Genomic DNA, 13,187 nt, shown 5'->3' on the forward strand with positions numbered 1-13,187 from the left:
ACTACAGGTGCTGAGCACCCCCTCCCGAAATGCCCCTCTGGGGACAGAATTGCCCCCTGAAGAGGACCAGTGAGGATAGGGAACAACCATCCCACTTTCTGAAGGGCTCAGAGAGGTGAAGCGACCTGCCCAAGGTCACACAGCTGACATCAAATCCAACAGGAGCTTCTGGACCTGTGCTGGGGGGTCCCCAGCCTGTGTGGGGAAGGGGCAGGTGCTCACCCGGACGACGTCCTGGGGCACGGCAGCCATGGCCCGCGGCAGAATGATGACCACGGCACCCGCTGACTGCCGCAGGGCCTTCTGGTACTGCTCGTAGGAGAAGTCCACCAGCCGCATGAGGACGCAGCGCCGGCTCAGCACATCCGCGTCTACGGTGCGCGCCTCCGTGTTGAGCACTGCGTTCCGAGTGCCTGTGGGAGAGGCAGGGTCACCCTCAGCAGATGGGGCAGATCCAGGACCAGGCATCCATCCGGATCCGGCCCCAGCCCCGGATCGAGACATGGGCCTTCCCTGGACACGGGGCCCTCACCTGGGAGACCACCGACTCGGGAGCCTCCCAGGTGACCCCAGCCTGTCACGTGCACGTCCTGTTACAGCCCATGCACCCCACTGCCCATGGGTCCAATGACACTTTTAACCCTAATGAGTCACAGACCTTCTGGAGAAATCACACTCCCCCCGACCCATGCAAAAGTTCGCCTGTAACCATAAACCAGGGCAGCAAACTTTCTCTGCAAAGGGTCAGAGAGCAACTATCTCCAGCTTTGCAGGACACCAGCAGCCACAGACAGCAGGTCAACTGACAGGTGTGGCCGTGTGCCAGCAGCACCTGATTTATAAAGACAGGAGAGGGCTGGACTTGCCCGCAGGCTGCACTTCCTCTGTGACCCTTGTTCTGGAGTGTTCTCAGCCTGAAGCCTGCTCCTGGACCCCAGGCTAAAATCCCTGCACTAAGCAGCCACATCACAACGGAGCCCCCTTGGACCTGTTCTCGCTGACACCGCCCTCATGACCTTGGAAATTGAAGTTTTCTTGAAACCCAGGGGCGGCACAAGCCCAGGAGCCCCCACTGTGATGTGTCTCTGAGGCAGGGATGGGGGGACAGAGTCGCAGGGGAAAGCCCCGGGTGCCACTGCCTCGCTGGGCAGAACTGGCTGCAGCTCTGCAAACCAGCACGGGGCTCCCGCTTTCATTGCTGTGGCATTTCCCCTGGCATGCTGGTCCCCCATTTCTTGGTGTGCAGGACACTGCTCAGGCGCACTTGGGCCTCCCCCCCAAAGCCATCATCCCTCATGTGTCTGTCCCCATCCATCTCAGCACCCCGTGAGAATCCACCGGCTGCTGCCAAGCTCCAGGTGCTGTGGGGCGCTGGCTTCACCAGCATGACTCCCCTCTGAGAGGGACGGGACGTGGCAGCTTTGGAGCCAAGTTCTTTACTGGTGACCAGCTGCTCTCGTTCCTCTCTACAGGGCTGCTACCGTCACCCGCGTGGTCAGGCCCCATGTGACACACAGAATGTCAGTAGTGGGCAGTATGGGGACTGGAAGGCCGCAGCCAGAGGCGACCAGCTCCTCCTCTCTCTCTATCGGAGTCTTCCAGGCTCCCGGACACAGGGCCTGGTGTGGCATCGGCCCCACGGTAGCCGGCTGACCAAATCCCAGCCCTCCTCCCTGACCAGGCTGCGTTTGGCCCCCAGCACAGCCCCAGGCACCGTGCAGACACCTGGCGCATCCTCCCTGACCAGCCGGGGCTCGCTCGGACTGTTCGCCTCCTCGGCTGGTCTCAGCATCATCTAGAACAGGTTTGTTTCCTTGGTGTTGACCTCCCTAACTAGACTGGGGGTTCCCGTGGGCAGGGATTCTGTTCCCAGCTGTATGTCCCCAGCACCGACCACCAGCTGAGCAAATGAACAAAAGCCAAAGCCCCTCCCATGGCCCCTCAGAGAGCTCCAGACACACCAGGGTGTCCGCATCAGCACTGGACGTTCAAGGTTGGATCACGCTCTATAATGGGGCCGTCCTGGGCACTGCCGGTGCTAAGCAGTGTCCCTGACCTCCACCCCTCCATACCAGGAGCTCCTCCCAGTTGTGACAACCACAGATGTCCCCAAACATGGCCCAGTGTCCCCTGGGAGCCGAATCGCCCCAGGTGAGACCCACCACCCTATGCCCAAGTGCCATCTCCCACCTCTCTCCTAAGAATGACCCAGACAATCAGAGGGAGCGAGAGGCTGCTGGACCCCTGGCTCGCCAGCTTTTCCAGTGCAATCTCAGGCCCCCACCCAGAAAGAAGGGGCAGGCTGGAATCAGAACCATACAGAGAACTTTTCTCTGTAAGGATGGTGGGACACAGAGCACGTGAGCACTGGCTGCCTGAGAGATTTCCTTGAGGACAAAGAGAGGACACTGTGCTGGAGAAAGTCACCTGGAAGACGCCATGCTGAACGCCGAATACAGGAGCCATGAGAGAGGAGCCAAAACCTAAAAGTATGTGATGTCTTTTGTTTCCTTCTCTTTTTTCTTATTTTCTTTTTTGTTAAAGTATGTGACATCTTGAAGTGGTGCAAGCGACTGGCCCTCAGGGGCCATTTGTCCCCATGGATGGGTGGGAAATGGGCTCAGGCAGCCCCCCAATGACAGGGCAGGGAATGCCTGGCTATTTCAGAATAACAACCTTCCACACATCAGCTTCAGCTCTTAAATGGATGGACCCAGAACATGCCTGTTCCCTGGGGCCTCTAGGGGTTAGGAAGTGATCAGAGCTTACAGCTCTGGAGACACAGGCTCCCTGGTCTAGCAGGAGCTCCTTGGCTGCACAGATCTGGCCGGATGCTCCTGGGTCTCCAGGGCTCATTTCAGGATCTAACCCACTTAAGGCCCCCAAAGGCTGCATAAACGAACAAATACAAAACTCTCACTGTGCACTGTCTGCCTCTGGTGTCCATCAGGACAGCTTCCTCCAAAACAAAGTCTCCTAAGCTCTGGGACCGTCTTGACTTCCCCATGGGGGGGACACGGCACACAGCAGTGCTTCACAGAAGGCTGAATCCACTCATCAATGAACTGCAGGTCCTCCTTACCTTCCGCCCCAGACAGCAGTGGGGCAGGGACCGTCCTCGTAACTCTGCATATGGATCTTGTGCCACATACTGAGCTGCCTCCACCTCCACCCAAGTGGCACTGGAAGGACACCCAAGAGCACAGGGCCCTCCCTGGGGCCACCAGCACTCAACTGGGATGCAGGCCCGGGTGGCCACACTGGGACACCAGAAACCCTAACCCTTATGTCAAATCACCCACACGTGAAAGGAAAGCATCGGGTCCAAACCACGTGCAGTGCCACGCAAGCCAGTGTGGAGCCAGCAGGCAATCCCCAGCGCACGTGCGTGGACGTGGCCCTCAGGGCCTCCAGTTCGGACCCACGCAGGAAGCGCTCAAAAATAACGACACAAAGAGCCATCGTGCCTCCCTGTGGGAGCCAGCCTGCCCGCCCAACGACCAAGGTCGAGGCTGGGGGAGCTGCCAGGGGCAGTACGTTCACTCCCTCACAGACGCGGACACTCACCTGGGCCTGTGCTGAGCCTCGGGCTGGGGGCCAGGAGCACAAACCCATTTCTGCTTTCCAGGAATGTTCCATCCGGGGAAGCAGGCAGGCAGAGGGGCCGGCTCCAGGGCAGCGTTCTGATGGTGGAGGGCAGGAAGGACATGGAAAGGACACCTATCCCCGGGGGGATGCAGGTGGTCCCAGGAGCAACCAGGAAGTGGTGGCAGAGAACCAGCTCCCAAGGCCAGGCCCCGCCCCTGCTCCCCTTCCAGGGTCCCCTGGGAGGCCCAGCAGGGAGAAGGCAGAGACCTTGGGGAAGTCCTTGAGTTCCTGGAATGCCCAGAGTGTCCCTCCCCCAGGCGCCCTTGGCCTCCCAGGGGCAGCTCAAATATCACCTCATGTGGGTGGGGAGGTGAGGAACACCTGTCCAGCCTACTGTGTGCCCAGCTAGAAGCCTGAGCATCCTCTCACTGGGTCTCATTGGGCCTAGAGCTTCTACAGAGTAGGACTGAGGACCCCGCTCCCCAGGAAGGGAGGTGCCCGCAGCACCCAGCATGTCGGAGGCAGAAAGGGTGCATGTCAGCACCCCCAGAACTCCCCGAAGGTCATGGGTTTCGTCTGTAGGATGAAGACCAACCCCCATGAGACCCCCTCACACCAGTACCAGCCGAGATCACGCTCCCCTCCCCTGTTCAGGGCCCAGTGGGCTTTCTGTAACAAGGTCTGTCTCCACACCCTCTCTGAGCACCCCACGGGTACATCCTCCCTTGAGAGCCGGCGCCAGGGTCGGGAGGGGCGTAAACACAGCCCTCAGCAGGCATGAGGCTGCAATTAGCACCGTCCCCCTCAGCTTGCGTCTGGACAGGTAGAGGTTACACTTGGTGGGCGCCACAAAGGTGGGCACTGGGCACCTGGACAGATGTCACTGGTTCCAGTAACAGGCCCAGACCTGAACAGGAGTCAGCGATTGTCATTTCAGCACAAAGCAGCCAGAGACAGCCATCAACGGGTGGGTGTAACTGCATGCCAATAAAACTTTATTTACAGCAGCAGGTGGTGGGCCAGATTTGACTTATGGCTAGCTGGACTCCTAGATTAAGGGGCTTGGGAAAAGTCTGGTCAGCATGGGTCCCAGGAGCCAGGCCTCCCAAGCATGGCTCACCTTGTAGGTCCCTGTGGGGATTAACCGGGCTGGGGCACGTGAAGCACTAAACACAGCAGGGCACACAGTAAGCGCTCAACAAATGCCTCCTATTGTGAACAGCCAGAAAGACTCACACAGAGAAAGCAGATCACCTAAAAAGGACCAGAGTCCACTTGGAGGTGGTGGTGGTGGGGGCAAGGTAAGGCTCCCTGCGGCCTAATTATCCTCAGACCCAGCCCTCACCCAAGTACAAAGAGCACCCGCCTGGCCCTGCGTTTCTCAACAGGGGCAAGAAGGAAGTTGGGAAAGTTGTTCCCAGCCAGGAAGGGTTGCGGCTGGCAGCGGGGGAGCCCGGGGGCGGCAGGGTACTGGAGAGAGGGTGCTTAAGACATCAGGAGTTTGCAACTGACCCGGAGTGATGGAGCAGAACAGCTCTTCTCTCCAGGGCTGTGGCCCGTGCCACACTGGGTGTTGGGCTGCTGTCAGAGGACATGGAAGCATTGTGGAGGTGCAGCCCCTCCCAGATAGCCATGCTCCCCACTGCATGCGTGGGGCCTGGTCTGACCTTCAAGGGCTGGACCTTTGCCTCTTGGAGTTGCAGATGAGAAATACTAAGGCTGGGAAGGTTGGTCACCCCACGAGGACCCCTCTGCTCACCCCCGGAGCCCATGGTCTTTATGGACTGGCTGGATGAAGCTGGTCTCCATGTGGGGAGGAGGCATCTGGGTTTCTAGGGGCCAGGGAGGAGGGCCCATGGGGAAAGATGCCAGGTCAGGAAAAGAATCTGGATTCTGCAGATGCCAAGTAGAGAAACCATGTGGAAAGATGAGAGAGAGAAGAGAGAGAGACACAGAGAGACACAGAAACAGAAACAGGGAGAGAAAGGGAGAGGGAATTATGGGCAAAGGACTCAAGAGAAAGGATGGAAAGAGAAAGCTTTAGGGAAAAGAAGGGAAGGAGCTGAGAAGAAAGGGCCCAGGGACAGGGGAAGGCAATTGGGCCAACATATGGGGGCTGGGAAACAGAAGGGAAGGCCCCATGAGGATCCCAACGGAGGGAAGTTGCGACTTTTACAAACTGGGAAGCCTGTCCCGCTGGAGACAGGCAGCAGTGCTGTCTGCTCAACAGATTCAGCCAACACCCACGGGCAGGTTTGGAGGGGGAGAGAAAGGGGCCGCTTCAGCTGCACGCGGGACACTGTCTGAGCCAGCCAGGTGCGTCTCAGGGTGTCCAGGCTGGAGCTCCCACTCACCCACGGGGCCCAAGAGAAGGGGGGTGTGCTGGGGAGGCTGGACAGGAGACTTTAAGCAATGTCTCGAGGGTGTGAACCAGAAAGGGTGAGAGACTGGAACAGGATCTGGAGAAACAGGTTACCTCAAGTTCTCAGAGCTGGGCCCTCTGGACTCCAGACTCATCTGGAAGTCCCACAAAAGCTCTACATCTGTGCTGCCCCTCTTGGTGGTTGCTAGCCACACGTGGCAATTTGGGTTTATTACAATTAGCAGCACTAAAAATTCCATTCCTCAGCTGCACAGGCCCCATTTCTAGGGCTCAGAGGCCGCCTGTGGCTGGTGGCTCCATATCGAACAGCAATGATACCAAACCCGTCCACATCCACAGGGCAGACAGTTCCACTGACGGCACTGACCCTTTCCCCAGAAAAATGCCAAAACAACGCATAAAATGTGCTCACGACTTTAGGGGCTCCTAGCCTTCTACTCCCACCCCCCGGAGCCTGGGGCCTTGGGTCTAGACCATCACCCTAACCCAGGGTCTCTCCCCCTTGACACTACTTGAGACATTTGCGGCCGAATCACTACCTGTGGTGGGCCGTCCTCGGGACTGCAGGTGCTGAGCAGCGTCCCTGGCTTCCACCCACTCCATGCCAGGAGCATCCCCCTCTCCTCCTAGTCATGACAACCACAAATGTCTCCAGACATCACCCAATGTCCCCTGGGTTGACAACCACTGCCCTAAATGGAAACAACATAACTTTGGAGCGAAAAGAGATCTTAGGGGAAGTGTGGGTACGTCTCCAGAAACTGGGGCTCCCCAACGGCCTGGCAGAGGCTCAAGGTCCAGGGGACAGAGGCTGGGCCTGAGACATTCCAGTAAGAGAAACCAGCCCAAGAGAATTGGGGCTCAGAAATGAGGGGGGCTCCTTCATGGGGAGGTCAGGCCTTGACTTTCAGGAACCTACCAGAGTCAGGCTGCAAGGAAGAAAAACCAGAGACCAGAAGGTTCTGGAATCCCAGAGACAGCTCCAGCCAAGAGGAGACAAGGGAATCTAGAATGACTTGGGCGCCGGAGTCAGGACTGCGCTGGGGAGCTGGACAGGACCCAGGCCCGAGGGTTCTGGGGACTGTAACTCGGAGGGTGCTGACCCAGGGTCAGAGACAATCAAGAAATCCCGGGTTCTGGGAAGCAGGGGGTGCCGAGGCTGAGCTGAGGGGGGCCGAAATGCATCAAAGAAGGGGACGAGAAGTGGGGTCCAAAGGCGAGGGGACTGAACTGGGAGGTGGGAGGCGGCCAGGGAGGCTTGGTTAGGGGGATGCCAGGACCAGACAGAGCCCAGAGCCCGGGAAGAAACAGGGCCTCGAAGGGGGGTCGACTTCGGGCACGGGACCAAGAGCCAAGGCCGGGGGCTGCGGGGGACGGGGGTCCCGGGGCGCGGGCCGGGGAGAGCCGGGGGTGCAGGACAGCCGGGCTCCGACCTGCCCGGGGCCCGGCCGGGGGTCCACGCACCGTAGGGCTGGCCCTGCAGGTCGTACTGCTGCATGCGGTACACGGTGAACTCGTGCGCGGCGTCGGCGGCGGGCAGCGGCTGCGCCACCAGCAGCAGCACGGCGGGCAGGAAGACGATGAAGCCGAGCGGCAGGCACGACGCCTTCAGCATGTTCTCCAGCACCTCGCCCGCTTCCTCCAGCATCCTGGTCGGCGGCGGGGCCGCGCGGGGCGGCGGCGAAGGGGACGAGACGACGGCGGCAGCTCCCGCGGACTCACCTCAGCATGGGTAGCCGCCGGGGTCCTACGGGCGCCGCGCTGGGCAGCCCGAACCCGCCCCGGGGGTCCTGCGGGCACCGCCGCGGACCGCCCCTGCTGCCGCGCTGTCTCTTGGGAGTTGTAGTCCGCCCGGCGCGCGCGGCGCCACCTGGGAGTTGTAGGCCCACACTCGGGGACCCCCTGAAGGAATCCGCGGAGGACTGTTTGGATGACACTGCTGAAATATCGCATAAAATCCAAGTTAGGAAATACAGAGACTTCAAAACACCAATTTGTAATGGAACTTTTTTAAATCCCGTTTTTGGCGACAGGCGGGGGCAGGACGTGACCTTGCGACCCGGAAGGAAGTTGAGAACGAAGGAAAGAGGAAGTATCCGTCTTTCTGCGCTAGGTCTCCTGGGAACTGTAGTTCCAGAACAGGCACAAAGGCTCACGGGAGTTGTAGTCTTCCAGGCAGAAATTTCCGTGGGAAAAATCACTTAAAACTCCCCAGGATGTAAATGTTAAACTCTATGAGGGCGAAGACTTTTGTCAGCTTGGTGCCTTGCTGTATCCTCAGAACCTAGCACAAGGCCCTGCACACTGTGAGTAGTCTATACAATTTTTAGATGAATGAATGAAAAAAGAATTAAAAAATCATGATAGTTTTTAAAGGATGATGCAGTGGGTTATGGGATTTGTAGTCTGGGTCCTGGAGTTCATGCATTGGGTGAATTTCTATTCATCCTTATTTGTATTGGGGGCATATCTATACTTAAAATAAATTTTTTAATTATTTGGCGTTCATCAGAAACTCAAATTTAATTTCTATTTCCTAATCTGACATCCCTGAGAACCCAGAGTTACATAATGAGCGTCAATAACTCTCGCCCCCTTGGGAAGACTGAGGTCGGAGGGTGCAGAAGGCAATGGCCCTGGCTCTCACCTAGTTGACATCCCAAGACTCCAATACGGTTGCCTAAGGACTTAGGGCCTCCTTTCTATTCCAAGTGAGAAGTGTCATTTGTGCTGATTAAGACCACGGAGCCTAATCCCAGCTCCTCCTTTTCCCAGCTGTGTGACCTTGGGCAAGTCACTTTCACTTCAACTCTGAGCCTCGGTTTCCTCAGCCACTCAATAGTATGACAAATCATCAAACACGCTCACCCCTCAACAGGGGTGTGTGAATTCAATAAGATAATCTGCAAGAACTGACTTGGAAAGAGCTAGGCATACAGTAAGCACTCAATAAGAGTTGCTGTCATGACAACGTACCAAGCTCACACAGCCTCAGGCCTGTTACATTTATTTTCCTGCTGGAACATGCTTCTGGCACCTCTCTGCGTGGCTGGCTCCCTTTTTATCCTTCAAGGCCTGACATGTCCCACTTCCTGAAATGATGTTCGGCATTTCTTAGTGAGGCATTTGCTAATTCTCATCGCCGCAGAGTGTGGCTTTGTGAGAGCAGGGACCCGGCCTGTGCCTGATTATGGCTGTAACCCTAGTGCCCAGAATAGAGTCTGGCACACAATGGTTAAGTGAGTGGATGAATGAATGAATGAGTAATGAAAGCCCCAACAGACCAGCCAACCTCTCCCAGCTGTGACCCCTGCTCCTGGACATCCCCACACCTCCGCAGGGAGGTCCTAGGTCAAAGGAGTTAAGAGTGACCTGGCAGAACAGGGCAAGGGATGAGAACTAATTCTGGGTGCTCTCTATAAGCGAACCCGCGTGCTCTCTATAAGCGAATGCTTAGGACCAATTTCTTCCATCTGCCACCCTTTCTCCCAAACCAGGAGCATGAACACACAAGATACACACACTCTCATCAGAGTCAGGCCGAGAAGGGGGCCTGGGCTTGGATCAGATAACAGGACTCAGACCGTGTCACTGCTCATGCCATCTCCTCTCCTGAGCCTTGGTTTTTCTGTCTGTCAAATGGAGGTTCAACTAATCCTGCTCGGCGGAGATGAAACCATGGCCTGAGACGGAGCGTTCTGACTGTTCCAAGGAGGAAAGAGCTGATATTCATTCATTCACTTAAGCACTTGTTCATTCGTCAGAGAGGAAGTGAGAAGCAGGAACCAAGAAGCCACTGGCCTGGGTTTGAATCCCAGCGTGTGACCTTGGATAAGTGACCTAACCACTGTGGGCCTCAGCAAGGAGGAAAGAGCTGATATTCATTCATTCACTTAAGCACTTGTTCATTCGTCAGAGAGGAAGTGAGAAGCAGGAACCAAGAAGCCACCGGCCTGGGTTTGAATCCCAGCGTGTGACCTTGGATAAGTGACCTAACCACTGTGGGCCTCAGTTGGCCCGTCTGTAAAATGGGGTTAATGGTGGTAACTGCCTCCTAGAGGTTTTGTGAGAATTAAATGGGTTAATACACCAGTGGTTAGAACAACACCCAGCACCGAGTGATATATAAGGCTTTGTTGTTAATATTATTCATTTTAAAACATACACATGAAGAAAAAATATATAAATGATAGTTTGAATCCTTACAGCGTCCCAGACGGGCTCAGTATCCTCATTCTACAGGTGAGGAAGCTGAGGCCTGCAGTGCACAGCAGCTCTGGGGATGCTCATGGGTTACGGACACTGGCAAATGGGTTGTCATTAACCTCCGAGCCATCCCGTGAGTAGAAGTCAGGATTCTTGGGGACTGTTCCGCCGCTGTCAGGAAGGACAGCTGAGGTGGAAAAGGAGGAGAGGCAGGTTTCTGAGGCTCAGCAGAAGGCATGCTGCTGGGTCCAGTTCTCCCGGGGCTCTGGGTCATCGAGTGCCTAGTATGCACTGGGCCCTGTGCTGAGGGCTGGGGCCAGAGCCATGACCCAGACAAAACCACAATATCCACTGTCACGGAGCTGGATGTCCAGAGCAGTAGATGGATACGTGAACGGGGGAGATCAGAGCCATGATGGGGGACACACAAGCAGTTGTGGGAGCCCAGGGGTAGCCTAGGGAGGACAGGAAATCAAGGGAGGCTCCCTGGAGGAGGTGATACAACAGCTGAGATCCAAAGGATGGGCAGGGGGTCAGTCAAATAACAAAGGAGGGAAGGCATGTGCCAGGCAGAGGCAGGGCTGTAATGGGGGACACATGGGCAGCTGTGGGCACCTGGAGGAAACCTTGGGAAGACGGGAAATCATGGGAGGCTTCCTGGAGGAGGTGATGCTAAAGCTAAGGCACAAAGGACAGGCAAGCGGATGTCAAGTGAAGGATGAGGGAAGGCACTTGCCGGGCAGGCCACTCTGGAGGGGGCAACGAGCAGCCCAGCTCAGTCCAAGCAAACCTGGTGACGCCCTGAGGGGCAGAGGGGGCGACAGGGCTGGCTCACACAAGCCCAGGTCCTAGACTGAGAGCTGGGGGCTGGCCCAGACCCCACTCACCCCAAATCCCACCAAGACCCTGCTCTGCCTGCTGCGGTCCCAGATAAACACACAGAGAACAGGAATCAGGAAAACAGAAGCGTATCGTGCTCCTGGATAAGTGCTTGGAACTTTATCCAGCCCTGCCCAATAGAGCTGTCTGTGGTGATGGAAATGTTCTGTGTCGACGTCATCCCAAACCGTAGGCAGGAGTCACCTGTGGCTATCAAGTACTTGCGATGTGACTAGTGTGGGTAATATGGGTGACCTATGCCCCCGTCCCCCAAATCCATATGTTGAAGTCTTAACCTCCATGGCCTCGGAATGTGACCTTATTTGGAAATAGAGTCATTGCAGATGAAATTAGTTAAGAAGAGGTCATACTGGGGTAGGGTGGGCCCTTATCTAATGACTGGGGTCCTTATAAAAAGGGGACATTTGGACACAGACACGCACACATGGAGAAGGCCGTGTGAAGACGGAGGAAGAGATCGGGGTGATGCTTCCACAAGCCAAGGAACCCCAAAGAGTGCTGCAGCCACCAGAAGGTGGGGAGAGGCCTGGGACAGACTCTCCCTCAGCTTCAGAAGGAACCAGCCCTGCCCCGCCTTGATCTTGGACTTCCAGCCTCCAGAACCAAGAGAGAATACCTTTCTGTCATTTAAGCCACCCAGTCTCTAGGACTTTATTACGGCAGCCCTAGGAAACCAATACACCGAGGGACTGAATTTTTAAATTTCATTTAATTGTAACGAATTTTAAGTAGGCACACATAGCTAGTGGGTACTCTATGGGGCAGTGCAGTAAATAGTTTCCAATCACGGAGTCCCTCACCATGCCATGGAGGAATAGTGGCTTAGAGCAGAGCTGTCCCATGCCCAAGAGGAGGGCAGGGTGGATTCCAAACCCCTCTGCCCCAAGCACTTGACTGGACACAGGCGAGAAGACCCTCAGGGCCTGCTTGGTCCTGGGACGGTGGAGAGACAGCGATTTCTACCTGCTCCAGGTGTCCAAGTGTTGTGGATTTTCACCTGCACCGATACGTGGCCACGAGTCCCGTGGTGATGCTTCAGTGTAAACTAATTCAAATTAAATACAATCTACAATTGAAAGGTCAGGCATCTCCTGTACTGGACATCGCAGAGGTGGAACATTTCCACCATCACTGGACGTTTTATCTGGATGCAGGCCCTGTGGCCAGCACTGAGCATGTTCTGTGATTAGCCCATTTCACAGATGGGGAAGGGAGAGGTAGTTAGTGCTAAAGGGGACGCTCGACGGGACTCCCCCAGGCCAGGAAGGCGAGGCCTCCACCCCGGGCTGGTCCCTAGACTGGGTCCCCAAAAGATGCAGAAGCCAAGCTGGGGCAGGAGCCTTCCAGGGGGCCCTGCCTTCCTCAAAGGGGAAGTGAGCGGGACTAGGTGTGTCAACTGTCACCAGCCCCACCGGACAGCCTTGCAACGCTCAGATGCGGTTGCTGTCCACACACCACACACACACACACACACACACAGGGAGTCCATTCATGCAGACACACCCCCAGCGCTCACAACCATGCCCCTAAATCACACGCACTCCCAGCCCTCTCTAGCCAAGGGAAAAACACCGACGCCGGCACGCTGCCCGCAGACTCACACCCTGACAGCCACGCGGGAGCAAGAGAGACGCCATCACGCCTCCTACCACCACTGAACTTCAGTGTTTTCAGGGTGTCCACCGTCCAGCCGCCCCTCACAGCCTGGGAGCTCCACAGGGGCCCAGAGAGAGGCCGAGACTCCCACCAGCAAGAGAGACGCCATCACGCCTCCTACCACCACTGAACTTCAGTGTTTTCAGGGTGTCCACCATCCAGCCGCCCCTCACAGCCTGGGAGCTCCACAGGGGCCCAGAGAGAGGCCGAGACTCCCACAAAATCACACAGGAGGGGGGACGCAGCAAACCCACTCGTCCCCACTCTGGGACACTCTGCTCCGAGGGCCACTTGCCTCTTTGTCCAAAGTGACCACGGGAAGAAAACCTGCTTGGTGTCTACAGGCCCAGGGGCTGCAAGAGGATCAAGGGCCTGCCCCATTCTCTGCTGGCACTCCAGCCACACACGTGCCAGGAGGGCCCTCCTCGGGGGCATGCACGGGGGGCACCGGACC

At 56.8% G+C, this 13,187-nt stretch overlaps 1 protein-coding gene across 1 annotated transcript in view; it reads right to left on the reverse strand.

The window, feature by feature from the left end:
* Positions 1–7,619, reverse strand: part of NCLN (nicalin) — a 29,363-nt gene extending 21,744 nt beyond the window's left edge. Inside the window, exons 1-6 of the mRNA XM_008593176.1 lie at positions 7,436–7,619; positions 5,348–5,420; positions 4,306–4,457; positions 4,018–4,164; positions 3,568–3,720; positions 223–413 (exon numbers count right to left, since the gene is read on the reverse strand). Of these exons, the coding sequence (XP_008591398.1) occupies positions 223–413; positions 3,568–3,720; positions 4,018–4,164; positions 4,306–4,457; positions 5,348–5,420; positions 7,436–7,619 (900 nt within the window). The remainder of the gene's footprint in view (positions 1–222; positions 414–3,567; positions 3,721–4,017; positions 4,165–4,305; positions 4,458–5,347; positions 5,421–7,435) is intronic.
* Positions 7,620–13,187: the final 5,568 nt, after the last annotated feature.

This window comes from Galeopterus variegatus, unplaced genomic scaffold, assembly GCF_000696425.1.
Source record: "Galeopterus variegatus unplaced genomic scaffold, G_variegatus-3.0.2 Scaffold8828, whole genome shotgun sequence".
NCBI lineage: Eukaryota > Metazoa > Chordata > Mammalia > Dermoptera > Cynocephalidae > Galeopterus > Galeopterus variegatus.